Here is a 21,163-nt window from a genome sequence, read left to right on the forward strand (position 1 = left end):
ATGCACAACTCATAATCACAGAATTCTAAACCGAAATAAAAAGCGATGTCCCTTTTCACCTACTAAGGCAAAAATGCTTAAGTTTGTTGACATCCAATGCGGTCAAGGACATACATGGAAATAAACGGCTTTATACTGGAAGGGGCGTTGGTGCACGCCTTCTGGAAGATGATTTAGCATATTAGTTACTAAAATGTTTATATGTCCCTGTCCTTTAGCCCAGGGGATATTTGGGCCAGCAAGTTGGAAGGAAAATACGCAGAGAGAGAAAGAGAGGGATGCTTGGGTGGATGAGAGTCTGGATTGGAGAGCTAGGGAGAGGCCTGCACCCCAGGACAGAGATGACTCAGGGCAGAGTGGGCCAGGATGTCTGGGGGCCCAGCAGGGCTGGCGTCAAGGGCCAGGTCGGGGATGCTCTGGGCGGGTCAGCTGCACACGGAACGGGAAGAGGAGCTTGGTGGCAGAGAAATGAGTGGCTTGGGCTCCGTCCTTACAGGGAGAGGAGGGTAAAGGAAGTCTGAAAAAGACAGACTGTCAGCGATCCTCAGAGAGGTGACGCAAAGAATCCTTGAGGCTACAGGTCTGCCTCGTTCCATTTGGCGCTCGGCCCAGACACCGAAGGGAACGGGGAATAATTCCAAGAAGAGAAATGGGCTCCCTCCCAGACACACATCAGGAGGGTGAGTCAGAAGGGTCTGAAGAAAGGGCGGGTTCAGTCCATTTACATCTCACGGAGAACAAAGGAAAGTACTTGTAACTACTTTTTTTTCTTTTCTGGTAACGTTTCCCATTTGTTGCTATTGTTATCCCATCTCAAAAAAAAAAAAAAAAAAACCAAAACAAAACAAAAAACAAAAAAAACATGGTTTAGGGGCGCCTGGGTGGCTCAGTCGGTTAAGCTTCCGACTTCAGCCCAGGTCGTGATCTCACAGTCCGTGGGTTCGAGCCTCCCCATCGGGCTCTGTGCTGACAGCTTGGAGCCTGCTTTGGATTCTGTGTCTCCCTTTCTCTCTCTGCCCCTCCCCTGCTCATGCTCTCTCTCTGTCTCAAAAATAAATAAAAACATTAAACAAAAACTAAAAAAAAAAAAAAACCAAAACGGTTTAGATTCGTGAGATAGAATGCGCACACAGGAAAGGGCACAAAACAAGACAATTTCACAAATCAGTGAAAAGTGAACACCTGTGGAGCCACCGCCTGGGCTGGGGGGAATCAACTGGGGGCCCCAGAAGCCCGGGGGTGCGCCCTCCCTGCAGATTACAAATTCAACCACTACCCTGACACGGAATCCAAAGCAGGCTCCAGGCTCCGAGCTGTCAGCACAGAGCATGATGTGGAGTTCGAACCCACGAGAACCGCGAGATCATGACCTGAGCCGAAGTTGGAGGCTTAGATGACTGAGCCATCCAGGCACCTCTGCCCTGACTTCTATAGTCATTATTCCTACTTTCTGGTTTTACCATCTAAGTGTATGCACGATGTGTCTGGTCTGTTTTTAAACTTTTCTAAATGGAATCCTACAGTATGTCTTTTGTATGCCTGGCTTCCTTCACTCAGCGTAATCTTCTTTTATGATTTATCCAATTTATCCGCGTTGACTGAGATGTATGGCCAATATTTCTCCCCCATGTGGGGACCTAAGTGTCCAAACACTACTTAATGAAAAGACCACCCTTCCCTCACTACTCTGTTGTGCCACCTGTCACCACTGGGTGTCTATACTGTGCCTCCCTGAGACCCAGGCAAGAGGGTCCCCTGCCCCAGGCAGTAGGTGCTAGCACCCCAGTTCGCTATTATCATCTCAACTGTGTCTGATCCGAACCCCGTCCGTTGGATTCTTCATCATAATGATCACACTTTTTTCAGTTCTAGAATTTTATGTCGTCCTTTTTCGAGTCTGCTATGTAATTTTTTATAGTTTCCACTTCTCTGCCCAGCATTTCAAGCTTGACCTGGACCTCCTCGAACATAGTAAGAATGGTTGTGTTCAGGCTGCCGCTGCTGTTTTCAACATCTGGAGTCTCCACGGGTCTGTTTCTATGCTCAGCTGTCTCTGCACGTTCTCACTTATGGAGTCTTGTCTCCTCATACAGCTGGTTATCTTTGATGGTTTATTAGATGGTATTTTCTTTTTTTTTTTAATTTTTTTAACGTTTATTTATTTTTGAGACAGAGAGACAGAGCATGCACAGGGGAGGAGCAGAGAGAGAGGGAGACACAGAATCTGAAACAGGCTCCAGGCTCTGAGCTGTCAGCACAGAGCCCGACGTGGGGCTCGAACTCACGGACCGTGAGATCATGACCTGAGCCGAAGTCAGACGCTTAACCGACCAAGCCACCCAGGCGCCCCCTAGATAGTATTTTCAAAAACAATTTTTAAAATAACTTGAGACTCAGGCTGAGGCTATTTTCCTCCAGAAAGGATTTTTTTCATTGCTATCTTTAAGGTATCTTTACCTGGGGGTAAGGGTAGGGTCTGAAACCAGACCAGGACCATTTTAAATATAGGTTTAAAGCCTGAAATTTCCTTTTTTTTTTTAATTAAATTTTTTTAATGTTTACTTTTGAGAGAGAGAGAGAGAGCAGGGGAGGGGCAGACACACACACACACACACACACACACACACACACACAGGATCCAAAGCAGGCTCCAGGCTCTGAGCTGTCAGCACAGAGCCCTACTCGGCTCAAACCCACCACCTGAGAGATCGTGACCTGAGGCCAAAGTCAGATGCCCAACCGGCTGAGTCATCCAGGTGCCCCAAAGCTTGAAGATTCCTGAGACACCTAAATGACAGAGGAAGCTGAGTGAAAGTCCATAGTGGCCTCATTAATTTGCAGTTCACCCTTCTCCCCAAACGCAGCCCTTAGGAGTTCTAACCTAATGTGATATTATGTGTAGCTATCCTAGCTCATCTTCTTAGCTGCTTCTTCTGAATCAGTACATACTCTCAAGGACAAAAGCACCTTGAACACTCAGCTCATCTTTCTGGGTTTCGACTTGTAGACCTCGGCATAGTAACCCCTCACACTCTTATTAGCTCTTCCCCACTTGCTCTAAAACAAAAAACAAACAAACAAAACTTGTATTGTGAAACAATCTTAGATTTACAGAAAAGTTGCAAAGATAGCCCAGAAAGTGCCTGGATATCCCTCACTCCGCTTCCCCTCATGTTAACATCTTACATAACCCGGTACATTTGTCACAACGAAGCAATTCACATGGGTACGTTACTATTAGCGGAACTCTAGACTCTCTTAGCATTTCACTAATTTTCTTCCACTAATAGCCTTTCTCTGTTCTGGGATCCAATCCAAGCGACCACACTACTGCATTTAACTTCCAAAGTTTTTGGAGATTTTAAAATCTATGTCTGTTTCATCCAGCTTCTGAGGGAGGATGGTCCTCATCAGCTCATGTGCTTTGCTGCCCTCCCCCCAGGATTTCACAGCTACTCCTGGAAGTCAGATGTGTTTCAGAGGTGTTTCAGTGGAAGGAATTGAAAACTTGAGTTTGCGACTGGGTGGGGATGGGGGAGCCACAGGAGGGCTAGAGAATGGGATGTGTGTGAGGGAAGCAGACTTTGTGGTGGTTTAGGCTATGTAGCCTCTCTTTGTTGTAGCAAAAAACAAATTGAAGGGCTCAGTGGCTAAACACATCAAAGCCTGCCTCTTGCTCACGCCTAGTCCGCTGCAGGCTTGGAAACTGGGGGGGAGGGGGGGGCAGCTTTCTTCCAAGCAGTGATTCAGGGATGAAGACTTTTTCCAGCCTGTGGCTCATCCATCTTAGTTGGGGGACACTTCTTCCCTCTTCCTGATGTTTCTTTCCTTCCAAGAGGAGAGACCCCCAGTGGGGTTAACACCCTTGGTCTCTCTCCACACCTTTATTTATTTGATTTGAATTTGGAAGGAGAAACAAGGCGTGTATCAGGCAGCCTGCTTTTCTACTCTTTCTCCTGGGAGCTGGCTCACCCTGCGGAGGGTGTGTTAGGCGCTGCCACTCCCCGGCTAGGGTGCGACAGGGACGGCCCGGCCCTCGGTGGGGGGAGGGCTGCAGTTTTCTAGCACGTTCTAGTACAGTAGAAAGTGGGTCTGATTCTGGGGTTCAGATGAAGAAGCCCACTCTGCTCTACCCAAAGCCTTGTGTGTGCACCTGTGCAAACACAACTTACACAATTTACACTTTTTTTGAAGAATTTCCTCTTTTTTTTAATTTTTAACGTTTTTATTTATTATTTCTGAGAGAGAGAGAGAGAGAGAGAGAGAGAGAGAGAGAGAGAGAGGGAGAGAAGGGCAAAGAGAGAGGGAGACAGAATCTAAAGCAAGCTCCAGGCTCTGAGCTGTCAGCCTAGAGCCCGACGTGGGGCTCCAACTCATGAACCGTGAGATTGTGACCCAAGCCGAAGTCGGACGATTGACCCACTGAGCCACCCAGGCACCCCACGCTTTTTTTTTTTCATCGATTCAGTCATCATCCAAGGCAGTGGCTCTCCACCTAGAGTAGTTTTTCCTCCCAGGGGGGCATTTGACAATGTCTAGAGACATTTTTGATTGTCACGACTTGGGGGGCAGGGAGGACACTACTGGCATCTAGTGGGTAGAGGCCAGATATGCTGCTAAACATCCTATAATGCACAGGACAGCCCCTCATAACATAGAATTCTCTAGTCCAAAATGTCAATAGTTGTGATGTCCAGAAACCCTGATCTAAGAGGAACAAATCTCCGTCTTAGATCAGCGGAAGCGGCTTATTCCAGGCACGTCCAATCTAGAGGGGAACCACACCCGGTGACTGTCAAGCTGGGCTCTTTTCTGGCCAGATGTTGTCCGCCCTGCTCACAAGCCTTTCTAAACCCTGCCCCACAGCTGGAACTTCGGTTTCAAGGAAGGTTTTCTCAGATGGCTCAGAGTCAACTTGAGAGTATCTGCCCCATTCTCCTTTCTCCCTAAGGTGGTTCTAAGTCCTGGAGATCATTAATTACCATTAGGAACTAGAAAAGTAGGGGGCAGCCTTGACCATTACCTACCTGTGCCAGCATCCGCTGGGCTCTCCACTTCCTGGGGGGCTGTTCCTTCCTCCCCGGGTCTGCCGCCCACCCCATCACCCCAGCCGTGGCACCTCCAGGCTCACGGATGTCTTAAGGATGCGATGAGGCTGCCACAGAGCCACAGATCCAGGAGCCCCTTTTCCCCACTGCTCTCCCATCCTGTGATGGCTGGGCACCTCCCAGCACTCTGGTAGGAAGCAGGACACAAGGGCTGCTCTCAGATCTCCAAACCCATCGGGGGCGTCTATCTGATGCTCCTCACATCCCCCATGGGATAGGACTAGCCACAGCGCCCACACCAATCTTCACTCTAGGCCCTTCTCCCCAACTCACGCACTACTTTTGGGCCTGAGGATCTATTTCTAATGGAATCCTCAAGCCTTGCTCCTGGCTAGGGGTGGGGCTGGGAGGGCAGAGGGAAGGACTTCACAATACGCATGCCTGGAGCAGGGACGATGCATATTGGACTCAAGACCATTTTCATAAAAATAAAATTTTTGTTAATGCCTCCTTTACTCTCCATAAATGACAACCATAAATAGTATGCCTTCTCATACACTTAATTTTTAAAAATCATAATACCATATCTGTACCGTAACGGGGAGGGGGGAAGGAAAACAACTTGTAACCATATAACACATATTTCAAAATGTCAGTGCTCACGCCCCATGACACTGGAAAACATAATAAAGTGTCAGATGCTTGCCTCTGCTTATAATAAGTTCGGATTTAAGAAAAGTAAGAAGATCAGAATTTACTCTGTATAAGGACAAAAACAGGAAAGAGAGAGATAAAGATCAAAGGCTAGAATAAATATTATTTTAACCTGTGTTTTTATTTTATTTATTTATTTAGAGAGCGACAGAGAGAGCAGGGGAGGGGCAGAGAGAGAGAGAGAGAGAGAGAGAGGATCCCAAGCAGGCTCCAATGGGGGGGCTTAAACCCAAGAACCGTGAGATCATGACCTGAGCTGAAATCAGGAGTCCAACGCTTAACCGACTGAGCCACCCAGGCGCCCCAGCCTGTGTTTTTAAAACTGCAAAAATTGATTACATTTTGTAGTCTATACATGTGATGGGAGTCAGGTTCCCAGGTCCCTGCTCATTCAATGCCAGCCGTGCCTCCTGGTCATTGTGAAATTAAGACATGTCTCCCCACATTGCCAGAATCACACGCACATACAGTCGCGGTTCCTTGAACCACTGAGTTAATGCTTCAAATAAATATTAACCCACCAAGTGAGAAAAATTCCAACTGTACGTGTGGCAGCATATATCCCAAATGTTAACCGTCGTTTTCCAGAGAGAAGGGGAATTACAGGAAACACGCCCATTCTTTTTTACTTTATTTAACATTTCCCAATAAAATGTTGCTTGCAACCAGTATGAAGTTTTGCGACCAAGAACCCCCCCGACAGAGCTATCTTGAAGAACGATGTGCCAGGGCTCCCTCTAGTGGGCGTGTTTGTTTTTGCTCCTTTAAAGGCGGATTCAATTCTGTGATGAGACATTGTCAATTCACTTTGTTTTTTAATGTTTTTATTTTCTTTTTGAGACAGAGAGAGACAGAGCACGGGCGGGGGAGGGGCAGAGAGAGAGGGAGACACAGAATCCAAAGCAGGCTCCAGGCTCCGAGCTGTCAGCACAGAGCCCGACACGGAGCTCAAACTCACGGACCGTGAGATCATGACCTGAGCTGAAGTCGGACGTTTAACCGACTGAGCCACCCAAGCGCCCCATTAACTCACTGTTTTTTAATGCCAAGATAACGCAGACGGGGAGCCCCGCCTCACAGCGCGGTCTGCAGGTGGTTCCAGGTATCCCGCTCCTCCCAGTCCTTCTGCTTCCCTCAGCCCCTTCCGCATCGCCGCCCGGTGGCCAAAAGCGGTACTGCGTCCTCGGGAGGCGACGCAGAGGGAGGGGCAGTGGGCGCTGCCGCCAGGACCCTTAACCTCGGTACCGTTGACCACTTAGTCTGGTAAAGCTTATGGACCTCCTCTCAGAAGAACCGTCTTTTAAACATGTAAGATCACATCCGTATGCCTAAAAGAAAGCCAATAATATTGAAGTGATTATCAAAATACTTATGATTGTGTGATATAGTAATAAATGTGTTCCATCAGCGCTTTCAAAAATCAGCTCTGGTGGCAGGCCTAGTAACTCTTTTCCAAGTCCTGAGGGACACATACGGTATTTGGAGCTGTCGGCGACAACTTGATGTGCTCTATCTAGTGTCTGCCTTTTTTTTTTTTTTTTTTTTTTTTTTGGTGACAGAGTCACAGGCACTGCTAACACTCACACTAGAAGGAAAAGACAAATCCCTTAAAGGTTAGTAAAAGTCAATGTGCAAGTTTTTCCCATCCAAATTCTTGGACTCCCTGAACGCTACGCTCAGACCTTCTGGGGTGCACGGCGGCGGGCATGGTTAAGACCCCTTCCCCCCCCTCCCCCCCAGGGGCACGGGTTTGGGTGAAGCCCCCCGGGGGGGGGCTGGGGAGGGAGGGGGACGGTAACCCGCGGGGCTGGCGCTGCACTGAGGGTCAGTAAAGGGAATGGCAGAGGCGCCTCCCCCTGGGCGCGGAGGGGGTGACCGACACGGCCCCTCCCCCCCTTCCGTGTCCTGATCTCGTGCCTCTGGAGGAAGTTAAAGCCCCGCGTGGCCCCGAGAGGAGCTCCCAGTTCCCGCGTGTGCTCCCGCACGTCTAGCGCCCACCATGTGGCCCCTCGTTCTGGTCCTGCTGTGGAGCTGCCTCTTGTTCCCAGGTGAGAGGAGGGGGGCGGGGAGGGAGTATGGTGGAGGGATGCGGGGCTCAGGCCCCAGCTGGCAGAGAGAGGACCTCTTGATCCCACCGTCCCTTTTTGTGACCCAGCCTAGCCGCCTGATCCTTCCAGGTTCAGTCCACCGCACTAGCCCTCAGCCCGCAGAGGTTTGGGGGGGGGAACGGGGCGGGGGGGGGGTGCTGTTTCTTAGAGCCGGGTTTTCTCCCTGCCCTATCCGTTCCAAACCGTCCCTGGTCAGGTGGCCATAAGGGAGGTTTTACCTCTCTCATCTTTCATTTCCTACTCCACACTCAGCCTGGAGGGAGACCGGATGCCCCCTATGTGGTTGCCATGGTAAACTCTGCAAATATGTCTAGAGCCTCTGCTGGTGAGACATAAAGAAGTATCCGGTCTCATCACTTCACGGCCCGTCTTATTATTTTTTTTTTTTAACTTTTTAACATCAAGTATCAGGATGCATCTTGTCCCCGATGACAATTGTTCGAGTGACGATGCTTTTTCTTAGTGGTATATAAAATTATGGTGTCTCTTCCATGCGACAGCGTCTTAATTTCAATGAAATAGGACGGTATCATCATCATCATCTGTAGATGAGAAAACCCAGATGGCCAGGGAGGTCAAGCAACTTCCCCCAAGGTCGCACAGCTACTAAACGGCAGTGCCGGGATTCAGACTCTGGGCTGTGTGAATCTAGAACTTCCCCCATCACCATCCTTCAGTGCCCCCAGTTTAGGGGACCAGCAACAGCCCTGTCCTAATATCCCTTGGCGGGGAAGGGACTACCAGCTCTTAGAGGGCAGCCGCAGGAGGGAGTGAGAGAGGAGGCGTCTTGTGGTCTTGACCCTGGTACTTGCATCCAAGGGATTCCGACCTCCGTCCCTGCTCTGGTTCCAGGTTGTGGAGCCCTGGTGGGCCCCAAGGAGATCAGCGGATTTGAAGGTGACACCGTGTCCCTGCAGTGCACCTACAGGGAGGAGCTGAGGAAGCACAAGAAATACTGGTGCAAGGAGAGTGGGTTCATTATCTCCCGCTGCTCCAGCACCGTCTACGCAGGGGACGACGGCCAGGAGAGGACGGAGGGTAGGGTGTCCCTCCAAGACAACCCCCAGGAGCTCACACTCAAAGTGACCCTGAGGAAACTCACCCTGCAGGATGCCGGGAAGTACTTCTGTGGGGTCTCAAAACTGGGCCGAGATGAATCTTTCCTGGTCTCTCTGCTTGTCTTTCCAGGTAACAAATGTCTCTCCTTCCCCGGATGGGGCATGGGTGCTATGGAGGGGAAGAGGGACAGGTGGGCAGCTGATCGGTGCTGGACCCGGTTCTCCATCACCAAAGGGTGGAGTGCTCGCATAACCTCATCAGGGCGGGGCGCGGGCTGGGGGGGGGGGGGAGAGGGCGGGTCTCAGGGACTCGGTGAGGTGACACCAGGGTGGCGTGAGCCTCAGCGGCTGTTTCACAAGGTCACATCTCGCAGATCCGTCAAACTCTGTGCTCGGTGCCTTTCCTTTTTGCCCAGATGTGGGAGAGAGATTGCCATGGCTGGGGGTGGGGGACGAGGTGAACGTCCCACGGAATAAAAAAGCCTCCCTCCTCAGAGTCAGAGATATTCCTGAGGATTCCGCAGGCAGGACCCACCATCGTGCATCCCAGACGCACTCCACCGCACTGCCAAGCCATGGCCACACGGGCCTCGCCTGGCTTGTGGCCCCAGCTCTTCCTTCCCCAGATCTTGAAGTCCCAAAGTCAAGTGTGAGGAGGGCCTGGGAACCAGCCTCGGAGGAGCTCGTTGAGCTCAGGGACACTAGGGGACGGAGGCTGGAGTCATGGGGCTCTGGCTGGGGACTGAGCATTTCTCTGGATGCCCAGAATCCTACCTGGCTCTGCAGAGCGGAGAAGAAAGAAGTCAGAGAGGACCCAGGGAGGTGGGCAGCCCCCGTCCACTAGCCAGTGAGGGTGAGGCAGGTCTTTGCATCTTGTTTGACACATCGGGGGGCCGAGACTGCAGAGATGGAATGATTTGCCCAAGGTCTCATGGCAGGGAGTGATGGAACCAGGATTCCAATCCAGATTTTTTCCGGCTTCGGTGTCTCCTCTTGCCCTGTCCTGGCCCCATAGCTGAGCCCCATCCCACCCCCGGCCCCATCCCCACTGCCAGATCCCCGACATCCATGGGTCTTTATTTTCATTCAAGGAAATAGAAATGCGCTCACGAAATAATAACAGCAGCACCAAAACCACATTGAACCTGTTCTCCATGATTTACAAGATTCTCTGATTTATTCTGATTTTCATCGGTATTCAGACCTCATTCTTACCTAGTGGTGGTCAATTTTATCTGTCTTTGGGCTCTCTATTTTCAATGTTTACCTCACTTGTAAATATTCATTTGTGTATGATGTATGCATTATTATGTTACCCTGTGTCAGACGTGGTTAACCTTTCTCTGATAACATTTGGGATATAGAACATAAAGAAGATTGACGGCCGTGGCGTGCTGGTGAATGACAACCGGCTGCAGAAGCTCTGATTTGCAATGTTTGCCAGTTTCTGTGGTTTAAATGCCCCTGCCCTTGCCAATTTCCGGCCACCAATAGTTTAACAACCAGCTCACAAAATTCCTGAAAAGGTGGACAGTCCGCTCTCCCGGGTCAGTGTGAGCTGTCTCCAGCGCACCACCGAGTACGGTAAAAGATTAGAATTTCTAGAAAGGTCAGAACAAGACAAGAACCCGCTCTCATTTCTTTTGTTCACCATTGCCTGGAGGCTCGAGGCAATGAAATGCGACAAGATAAAGAAGTATAAATATTGGAAGGGAAGAGATACATACTCTCTATTTGCGGAAGGTCGGAGAAAGCTTGACCTCGTGTTAGAATAGAGAATGGTGGGGAAAGGGAGTGAATGAGTCCGGGATGGCTTTCCAGCACAGAGGTGACTGAGGGGCGCTGGGGAGTCAGGGAGCTCGGCGGCTCCCCGGGGGATCGGCCACACCACGTTTCTGCCCACTGTGCTGGCAGAAGCTAGGCATTTTGTTCTTGAGGGCTCCTAGCCTCGCAGGGAGTCCCAGGAAACAACGTGTTGCAACATAATTGGGCGCAGGGTACTGTGGCTACACAGGAAGAAGGGACTTGCTCCTTCTGGGGAAGGCGTGATGGAGGAGGGGAGGACAGAAAGAAGGTGGTTTAGGCCAAGATGGAGAGGAGAGGCAGGGGACACGCAAGGCATAGAGGCGGGCGGGACACCTTCATTAGGCACAGAGGGCAAATAGTGGTGTGGCTCGTACACCGGATGGCAAAGACGTAAAGCCAACATAGCGAGTGGAGGTCTGAGTTTTAATGCTTATTTATTTTTTTGAGAGAGAGCACAGGCAGGGGAGGGGCAGAGAGAGAGGGCGACAGAGGATCTGAAGGGGGCTCTGTGCTGACCACAGAGAGCCCCCAGTGGGGCTTGAACTCCTAAACCGTGAGGTCATGACCTGAGCTGAAGTCAGCCGATCAGCTGATCAACCGACTGAGCCACCCAGGCGCCCCAGGGTCTGAGTTTCAAAGACTTTGAAAGGCATGTTGCAAAGCTGGAGCTTCCGCTTATAGGCAATGAGGGGGCCATTAACTGCTCTAAAGCGAGAAGTGATGGGATCCGGTATATTTTTAGAGACGAAACCCATATTGGTGCAAAGCGTGCCTTGGAAAGGGCAGGCTGGTGGGCAGCTGGGGACAAGGGAAGCCGAGGGTCTGAGCTGAGTGGGAGGCCAGCCGTCAGCTAGCATCTACCAACCATGGCTCCCAAGCGGCTGAGGGGAGACTGCGAGGGCTCTGAACAGAGGTGGGGGCGGGAAAGCCACTGGCTGCAACCCAGGCAGGAAATCTGGCCCGGAGCAGTGATCCTGGCCTCCCCTGAGACCAGCCTCTCCCTTTCCCTAGGTCCCTGCTGCCCTCCCTCCCCCACTCCCTCCTTCCAGCCTCTGGCTACAAGGAGCCTCCAGCCCCAGGCAAAAGCTTGGCAAACTCCGCTCCCAGAATTAAGTGAGTGAATGGTTTTTCTGTCTCTCCTCCACTCCTCTCTAAAGAAACACCCCGGGAGTGCCTGACCTGGTGCCAGGCACTGCCCTTTATGGGCCCCCAGAGCCTGGGAGCTGTACTGTCCGTGGAGGAATCAGGGACTCAGCGGGGTTAGTTCCAGTGAGAAGCAGTACAGCCTGACCCCTGGACCTGTCCCTGTCGCCCTGCCCTGTAGACCCCGTGGCTGCTGAGGGAGGTCAAGGCCTGCAGAGGCATAGGTGGTGAGGGTGGGCCTGTGATGGTGACATGAGGTGAGGGCAGAGGTGATAACTGTCCTGGACCGTAGGGGCGGGGTGTGATCACACAGGCACCAAAAGGGGCTGAAAGCCACACACGGGTGTGGGGTGTGCCTGAGATAAGGCCTGCTTGCTCAGATGGCTTCGTCTAGGACACCCGGGGTGTCCTTTAGCTGGGATTGTTCTGAGAAGTTGGTCCTGCGTCCAGGGATCGAGGGTCAGAGGTCTGGGAAACGCTGGGATTCGAGGATCAGAGGAGGTGCTGAGGCATTGCTTTTGGACTTGTAGCTTCTCCTGGTCTCCACCAAACAGTCACCACAGCCACGCAGGGGAAGACGGGGGCCGAGGCCTCTCCGTTCCCAGGGACCACTCCGTCCGGGCCCACAGGAACCACCCCGTACGCAGGAACCTCTCCATATGCAGGCACCTCTCCTCACGAAGCAACCTCTCCTCATGCAGGGACCCTCCGCCCATCCACACAGCCGGAGCCCGCCTCGACTGAGGACACTCCTCTGGCCCCCAGCAGGACCTCCCTGTCCAGGTGAGCCCCAGGCTACGAAGGTCATCTTTCAGGCCATCCTCAAAGCATAAGGTGTCTTTGAGCAAGTGAGGTCCTAGCACTTCCCCCAGGCCAACACAGCCTCCTGTCACAGTGCGGAGGGCAGACGCGGTCCCCAGCCCCCTCAGGGGGGCCCTTGAGCAGTGAACGACCTACACGGCCGAGCCAGAAGCCTTGGTGCTGTGGACACACAGACCCCGCCCCCCCAGGTGAAGGGTCCACTGTGGCCCCAGTCCCCACCTCTCTCCCTGCCCCAGCCTAAGAGGCAGCCACCCCAGTTTTGCCTGCATACTTTGCACTGGGCCCTGGGCCAAGCATGAAAATTGGTTTTTTTTCTCACCCAAATGGAGTCCCAGCCTGAAGGATTGGTTCTTGGGGGTTATATATCATTGCGTTCAGTGACTGACTGAGGCTTCCTGCCTGACTGTTGCCAAGTCCAGACCTAGCTGAAAGTGTTTCCTGGGGTTGGTAGTGGGGGCGGGGGTCCCTTCCACTGGGACCAGACGCTGCGGTCCCTGGTGCCCTCTGATCTCCTGGGGAAAGTCAAAGGACATGGCTGGGAAGCAGACTAAGAATGCCACGGTGCACGGCATGCCACTGACGTCTGGTGACAGCCGCTGGGCTCCTCCCGCCTCACCCACAGGGTCTCCATCCCAATGGTCCGCATCTTGGCCCCGGTCCTGGTGCTGCTGTCCCTTCTTCTGGCTGCGGGCCTGGCTGCCCTCGGCAGCTATCTTCTCCGCTGGAGGAAGGAAGGTGAGCAAAAGTAGGGAGGAGAGGATGGGAGGCCAAGGACCTCACTGAGACCTGCAGTCCCCCCACCATTGCAGGGACACCTTATGGGTCAGTGTGTCCCTCTGAGATATGGGCATCAGGAGCCCCGCCCTTCCCTTCAGAGGGAGCCCCAGGTCAGTCAACATTAGGAAAAAGCAATTCAGATGTGGGAATGGGAGAATGGGAGCTCTTGGCTTGCTCCCATCTGTCCGAACTCATCAGTCACTTCTGTCCCTACCGATCCCAGCAAACCCACGTCCAGCCTCCGCAGATCTAGCTCCCTGTTGACTGCTGTGGGGGCGGGGCGGGGCGCAGGAGGGCTAAGAGACTAAGCAGTTGACCAGGATGGACCCTGCCTCGGGGTCTTGAGACGTGCTCAGCTCCCGTCAAGGCGTGGCTTCAAATCCCAGCTCTGCTACTTTTTATCTGTGTGACCTTGGGGAAGTCACCTAACTTCCCTGAGCCACAGCTGTTTCAGATCACAGATAGAGAATACAACAGAAATAGAATACAAGCCACACATGAAGTCTAAACTTCTCGAATCGTTAACATGAAAAAAAGTAAAAAGAAACCGGAGCTGTTAATTTTAATCATATACTTTATAAACGTGATATTTTCTTTTTTAAAAAAAAATTTTTTTTAACGTTTATTTATTTTTGAGACAGATAGAGACAGAGCATGAATGGGGGAGGGTCAGAGAGAAGGAGACACAGAATCTGAAACAGGCTCCAGGCTCTGAGCCGTCAGCACAGAGCCCGACGCGGGGCTCGAACTCACGGACCGTGAAATCAGCACAGAGCCCGACTCGGGGCTCGAACTCACGGACCGTGAAATCATGACCTGAGCCGAAGTCGGCCGCTTAACCGGCTGAGCCACCCAGGCACCCCAAACGTGATATTTTCAAAACGTTACCCTTTCAACGTGGAATCAGTATAAAAAGCTTAGTGATACATATTCCACATTCTGCATTTTTTTCATATGGAGTCTTCAAAACCCGGAATAATTCAGAGTAGTCATGCCTGCATGACTGCGGCCGTCACGGCTCGTGGCTCCTTTGATGAACAGCACAGTGTAAGAGGGTTGGCTGAAATGACGGTCACAGGAGCTGCTATGTGCCTTACGTCGCTTCTGTTGCTTCTGTTGCTTTTATCCCCTTTAATGCTCTCAATACTGTGGCATTAGAAACTTACTACAAGTGCCCCGGTTTTACGGGGGAAGAAACTAACGCAGGGTGGTTACTCAGCTTGCCCTGAGTTTGCACAGCCAGGAAACGGTGGAGCCAGGAAGAAGGGTGCCAGAGCCCTTTGCAAATGAGCAATGTTGTCCTAGTGCAGGCGGCCATGGGGGGGATCCTGGCCATAGGAGGGGGGAGGGGGGGATCCTGGGCCTGCCTCCGACTTCTTCCTGTGTGGCCCCCAGGAAGAAATGTCGGCTTTGCCCGTGTCCCCAGGTCACCGCAGAGGAGTCAGGGAGAGCACACAGAGTGGGAGCATTCCTGATCAAGACCTCAGAACTTCTTAGCACCTTGCCTCTCAAATTGTGGTCCCCAGCTAGCAGCAGTGACATCCCCTGATAGCCTGTTAAAAGATTCTCAGGCCCCGAGGCACCTGAGTGGCTCAGTCGGCTGAGCGTCCGACTTCGGCTCAGGTCATGATCTCACAGTCTGTGAGTTCGAGCCCCGCGTCGGGCTCTGTGCTGACCGCTCAGAGCTTGGAGCCTGCCTCAGATTCTGTGTCTCTCTCTCTCTCTCTGCCCCTCCCTTGCTCGTGCTCTGTCTCTCTCTGTGTCAAAATAAATAAAAACGTTAAAAAAAAACCCTTTTTTTTTTTTTAAATAAAAAAAAGACTCTCAGGCCCCACCTCCAACCTGCTGAACGGGAGTGGGCATTTTTATAAAATGCCCCGGGATCCTGTATGCACACTGAGGTTTAAAAGCAATGACCTTAGGGGCGCCTGGATGGCGCAGTCGGTTAAGCGTCCGACTTCAGCCAGGTCACGATCTCACAGTCCGTGAGTTCGAGCCCCGAGTCGGGCTCTGGGCTGCTGGCTCAGAGCCTGGAGCCTGTTTCCGATTCTGTGTCTCCCTCTCTCTCTGCCCCTCCCCCGTTCATGCTCTGTCTCTCTCTGTCCCAAAAATAAATAAACGTTGAAAAAATAAATAAATAAATAAATAAATAAATAAATAAATAAAATAAAATAAAATAAAAGCAATGACCTTAGCCCATGGAATTACTTCCCCAGCCAGTTTCCGGCCCACACAAGGGGATGTCCATGGACTGATCCCAAAAGGCTGGATCCATGTCTGCCTGCTTCCTGTAGGGAAGGCCCTGCTCTAAAGTACAGGGGGGTCAGTCCACCTCTGTGGGAGCCGGTGCAGGCTTCAGGGTATTCCTGCTCGTCTCTTTCAGCTCAACTGGCCACAGAGACACAGAGGAGCGAGAAGGTCCACCTCTCACACTTGGTAAGGAAGGCAGCTGGCCCAAGCTCGGATCCCTGTGGGGTAGGACATCAGGATTCCCGGCCCTGCCTCTGCGTCTCCCTACCCGGTTGCCCATGACCGTCCTCCAGGCAAGGCTTGTGCGTTCCATCTCTGGGGAGTGTGAGTGAGCCCCAAAACCAGGTGCAAGCCACAGAGTGCCCCGCTTCACCCTGACTTCCCAGCGGGTACCAGGCAGGGGTCTTTCCCGGGGACCCAGCGCCCTCTTCCCCTCCCCCTCTTAGAACCAGACATTGTCAGAGCAGGATCCAGAGGAGTCTTTGGGAGGGCTGCAGAACCACGGGCTCAGGACACAGAGGCCACACCTGCCTCACCCAGCCCCCCACCCCTCCCTGGGCTGTTTACTGAGATGCTTCCACTCCATTCTCTTAAACGTGGGGGCAGGAAAGGGGGGCCACCGTTGCCTTCTTTCCTGGCGCCAGCAAGGACAAAAGACTCAGGCCTGATCCCCCCGGGGAGGGGCTGGGGCAGGAATGGGGTACTGGGCTTTGGCTTAGGAAGCAGCTGCTGTTGTCTCAGGAAGCTCCACAAGGCCAGAGATGGCGGACAGAAGTGAGAGAAAGGTCATGGACAAGGATGGGAAGGGGGCTGCCAGAGCCCTGCCTCCTGGCTATGCCTCCTGGGGTGCACCTTGCCTTCTAGAAGAGGGGCGGGGCAGGAGGGAGAACTGCTGGGGAGGCCAGAGTGCCTGCACCAGCCCCCTGTGCCCACACTGGGGAAGGGCTGCATGGGACTCTTCCTGCTCAAGTGGGAGGAGACAGGAAAGGGCACAGGGCCGAGAGGCTGGTGGGTGGCTGGGGGACCCTTGTCGAGGGAAGGATGAAACAAGGTCTCCCGAGAGGGTCCGAGGCAAGAACCTGTGAACATGACCAGTTGAGAGCTTTTGGTTTTCTTTGGTTTATTTCCCTTTTGGCTTCTTTGCAGTTTTTCTAGCAGAGTCTGCAGGTGGAATTTAAAGGGCTTGGGGTTTTCTTCACCCACATTCAGGTCAAAGAGGGAAGGGGACGCTCTGCCGGCTCTGCCAGAGAGCCCCAGGGGTGTGTAAAACTCAGAGGGAAGTATGAGGGGTCAGACCAGCATTTCCGCTGTCCAGAGAGCTATTGCAAGAAGTTCTCATCCTAGAGGGCAGTGCTGGGCTCCGATCAGGACTCGACTCCCGCTTCCCAAGGCTTCCCTGATTCCCTGCTATTTTTCTAGCGCCTGGACCAGGAGGCTCTCCTATGTAGCTTGTATGTTCAACCGCACAGAAAATGTCTCCACACTTGCTGGAGCGGGCCCGTGGCCCATGGCGTGGGCAGCGGGACCAACGAGGGACCCGCCCTGGACGTCAGGTGGTGGTCCTGGCCACTGCCTGCATGCATGTGTGGTTTAGTCTCTGCTCCATGAGGCTCTTTCCTCAAATTCAGTCACCCTTGAATAGGTGACACTGGCGTGGCTGCTGGTGGTCAGCGGTCAGCAGTCGCTGGGTTTGGGCCAAATCACAAAGCTATAAATACGGGGTTAATGGAGAATGGATATGACAACGGGAGTCCTCTGATCGAGCCCCAGCTATGCCGGGTCCTCACCGTAGGCAGGGCCGGGAGAGACCAGGGCCATGAGTGACAGGATTTGTGACTTCTCCTTCCCCTTCCCCTGTTCCCTTGTCCCCTCGTGTCCCCAGTCCTAGCCTGCCTGAGAAATCGTGCTTTGATTTTCATCTTGTCCTGTGAGCCTGGATGTGTCACCAGAGACGGCTCAGATGTCCGCCTCTGTCTCCATCCCCTGCCGCTAGGGCGGTGATAGCAACAGGGGGAAGGGGGCAGTTAGGAGACAAGGGACATGGAAACAAGAAGTGTGAGTCACGCCCTGCCAGGTCAGCAGGCGGGCAGCGTGGTATAGGAAAAGAACCGGGGTCTGAGGTCACATGGTCGTGAGTACAATTCCCAGCTCAGCTACTCAGCAGCTGTGTGACATCTGGCAAGTTACATCACCTCTCTGAGCCTCAGTGTCATTGGGTTGTGGTGAGGCACAAGTGAAGTGAGACACTCAGAAAACGGGGGTTTCTTTCTTTGTCTTTAGTGCCCACTGGGCCATGGGACTTACTGGCTGGGACACCTAAGGGCAGCTATGCCCTTGGGAGACTTGGCTGGGGGAAATGGGGGAGGGGCTGGCATTCCCGACCTGGGGACCTGTGGGGACCGCCAGGCCTGGTCACAGGATGACTCCTACTCACTCGGCCTTGGTTTCCTTATCTGATCAAGGAGGGGGTGCTCAGACTTAACGATTTGTAAAGAACTTTTCCTTTGCGGTTAATCGGTGAACCTTTGAGGTATTCACATTTGCTCCCCCCGCCCCCCCCACCAGGGCCTGCGGGAGAACCTTGAGCCTGTACATTCTTTCTGCCCAAGGATAGAAATAACAATAATAAAAACAAAATCGTTCCAGGAGTTCCCAGGTGTTGAGCTGTAAAACACTACCATGAATAGTCACTACAACCCCGAGGGAAGAAAAATTCTTACCCCATTTTACAGCTGAGAAAACTGAGCCTCAGAGAGGTTAGGAGGCTTGCCCAAGGTCACTCTGAGATGTAGGAAACAGGACGGAAGGACTCTGACTCTATGCCTGTGTTCTCCACCCCCCCTTTGTTTCCCTCCCCTCGCTGTGGTGGGGGAACATCACCCCTGCCAAGAATGGACTGTTCTGAGTCTCTGTTTCAGTCGCTGGACTACGCCGTGATCAACCTTGCAGGGCCCCCTGGGCCTCGAGCCAGCCCAGAGCCCTCCGTCAACCCCTGCACAGAAATCCGGGGCCTCAGCCAGGTGTGAACAGAGGGCACTGGGGGTCTGGAGCCGCCCAGTCGGGCTCCTCTCTTGACAATGCGGGGAAATTGGTGGGTGGAGGGGGGGACGCTTTCTTCGGCATCCGCTCCCTGAACACTGCCCCCTGCATCCACCCACCGACCCCATCATAACTCAGGACTTTTCATTCAGAACTCAGGACTCTTGACCTTACATCCTCTTTTCCCCCCTATCCAGAAAGTTCTTGAATAGCTTGTTGGTAGTCACAGTTGCAAGAGCTCTGGGCTGCCAGAGGCTATGAAGATGCTCTCCCGAGGGGTGGATGTTTGGGAGGAGGTGAGGGGCATGAATCAAAGCCTGAGAGGTCTGGGGAGAACTTGTCAGTCTCTGCCCCTTAGATAGAGGCCCAGAACTGTGGAAAAGGCTAGGGTCGACCCCGCAGGCACCTGGGCCACCCCCCACCCTGCCCCAGCTGGACTCTGCTTTTCATTGCCTGACCGTTGTCTTTACAGACTTCAGAGGAAGAAGAAGTCTATTTCCAGGACCAGGAGGGGGACATGATCCCAGGGCCTCCCCTCCACATGTCTGGGGAGGAGCTCGGCTTCTCGAAGTTCATCTCAGTGTAGCGGCGAAAATGCTTACGGGGGATCTGAATGGCTGGCTATGCGCTAACCCGGATAAGTTTCCTGCTACAGCTTTCAGAGGTCACCTGCCAGGCTCTGGGGCTGTCCCCTGACCCTTTCCAGGCTCTCCTCCTTCGTGCCCCAGCCCGACTGGAAGCTTTTGTCAGCCTCGGAGCCTGCAGTGGGGGTCTCACAGTCCCAGCGGGAGCCTGGGACCTGCCCAGTATGTTCACATGCTGGCCTAGTCGTGCAGCCAAGGAACTTACAGCCCGTGGAGCTCGCCAGAGCCGGGCCCAGCTCCGGAGAGCTGGTCTGACTTTGTATCTGTTGCAAGAAATCCCCTGGGCCTGGGCGCCCAACAACAGCCACCCCCTCCAGACCTCACCATCTTCTCCCTTCCTGACTCAGCACCACTGTCTCCTGCATAAGTGAGTGAGAAAGAAATCTTGCTGGGGACAGACGGGGTTCGGATTTTCGAAATGTGCCTGTAAACCACCTGCACCGCAGTCCTTCAGGAGGCTGGTGAAACATGTGATTCCCTGGGGGTGCCTGGGTGGCTCAGGCGGTTGAGCATCTGACTCTTGATTTCAGCTCAGGTCATGATCCCAGGGTGGTGGGGGCATTGAACGTGGAGCCTGCTTGGGATTGTCTCTCTCTCTCTCTCTCTCTCTCTCCCTCTGCCCCCCCAATAAAATCTTTTTTTATAAAATTTTTTTTCAACGTTTATTTATTTTTGGGACAGAGAGAGACAGAGCATGAACAGGGGAGGGGCAGAGAGAGAGGGAGACACAGAATCGGAAACAGGCTCCAGGCTCCGAGCCATCAGCCCAGAGCCTGACGCGGGGCTCGAACTCACGGACCGCGAGATCGTGACCTGGCTGAAGTCGGACACTTAACCGACTGCGCCACCCAGGCGCCCCCCCAATAAAATTTTTAATTTCATTTAATTTAATTTAAAAATATGATTCCGGGGACCTACTATGGGCTGGGCTCACAACCCTGCCTTTCTAACAAATGTCTGGTGACTCTAATACTTGAGTTTGAGAACCAGTGGGCCTGTTAAATTTTCGGGTTCATCCAGCTTAGAGCCTACATTCAGTGTCTGGGGACTCCCACCTGCCCCCCCCCCACACACACACACAGAGGCTGCTATGTCCACGAGAGGTGAGTTCAGGGCTGGCAGGGACGGTTGCCTTTCCCAGATCCCCACCCAGACATGCATCCCAGGCTTTGGAAGTAGGATGGAGAAAAGCTTGGCTCCTGCCTTGTCTGGAAAGGGTTAATTGCCTATGGATTGGGGCTGGGGGCCGGGGGGGGGGGGTGGAGGTAGGAAACCACAGGGTGCAGGTGGGCTTCTGAAAGGCAGGAAGGAGAGGACTGGACAGGAACCTTAGAGGAACCTGAACGTGACCCTGAGTCTGGATCCCTGGGGAGGGGACAGGGGTGGGGGTAGAATACCAGAACTGCTATATTTTCTTTTTCCACTTTCTTTAAAAAATGAAATGAGGGATTGCTCAGTATAGATAAGTTAGAAAGACAGAAGGGGAGGAGAAAAAAACAGGTCGCCCAGATTCATTACTGCCGGAGACCATCATTGCTGCATTTTGTTGGATTTCCTTCCAGTTTTTTTTTCTCTCCACATCATTGCTGTTGTTCTCTTACAGACTCTTTTGGATATACAACTTTATAGCCTGCTTGTCATGTCCCACTTAATTCTTTTTTTGAAAAGATTTTTATTTTTACATAATCTCGACACCCAACCTGGAGCTCGAACTCACAACCCCGAGACCAAGAGTCGCAGGCTCCAGTGACTGA

At 52.8% G+C, this 21,163-nt stretch overlaps 1 protein-coding gene across 10 annotated transcripts; it reads left to right on the plus strand.

Moving 5' to 3' along the window:
* Positions 1–7,652: 7,652 nt before the first annotated feature.
* On the plus strand, positions 7,653–20,011 carry CD300LG (CD300 molecule like family member g). 10 transcript variants are annotated; one of them, XR_006589554.1, is made up of 8 exons: positions 7,653–7,810; positions 8,723–9,058; positions 11,746–11,847; positions 12,408–12,660; positions 13,322–13,434; positions 15,860–16,019; positions 18,645–18,746; positions 19,238–19,253. XR_006589554.1 is itself a non-coding variant. In XM_023243691.2 (8 exons), the coding sequence occupies exons 1-8, from the start codon at positions 7,762–7,764 to the stop codon at positions 19,349–19,351; spliced, it is 1,161 nt and encodes a 386-aa protein (XP_023099459.2). In that variant the 5' UTR covers positions 7,656–7,761; the 3' UTR covers positions 19,352–20,011. The 10 variants fall into 10 exon arrangements, 9 of the variants coding, with proteins under 9 accessions (XP_023099459.2, XP_023099461.2, XP_023099465.2 ...); XM_023243691.2 differs by having other exon boundaries at positions 7,656–7,810; positions 15,860–15,951; positions 19,238–20,011; XM_023243693.2 differs by having other exon boundaries at positions 7,656–7,810; positions 15,860–15,912; positions 19,238–20,011.
* The last annotated feature ends 1,152 nt before the right edge of the window (positions 20,012–21,163 follow it).

This window comes from Felis catus, chromosome E1, assembly GCF_018350175.1.
Source record: "Felis catus isolate Fca126 chromosome E1, F.catus_Fca126_mat1.0, whole genome shotgun sequence".
Lineage (NCBI taxonomy): Eukaryota > Metazoa > Chordata > Mammalia > Carnivora > Felidae > Felis > Felis catus.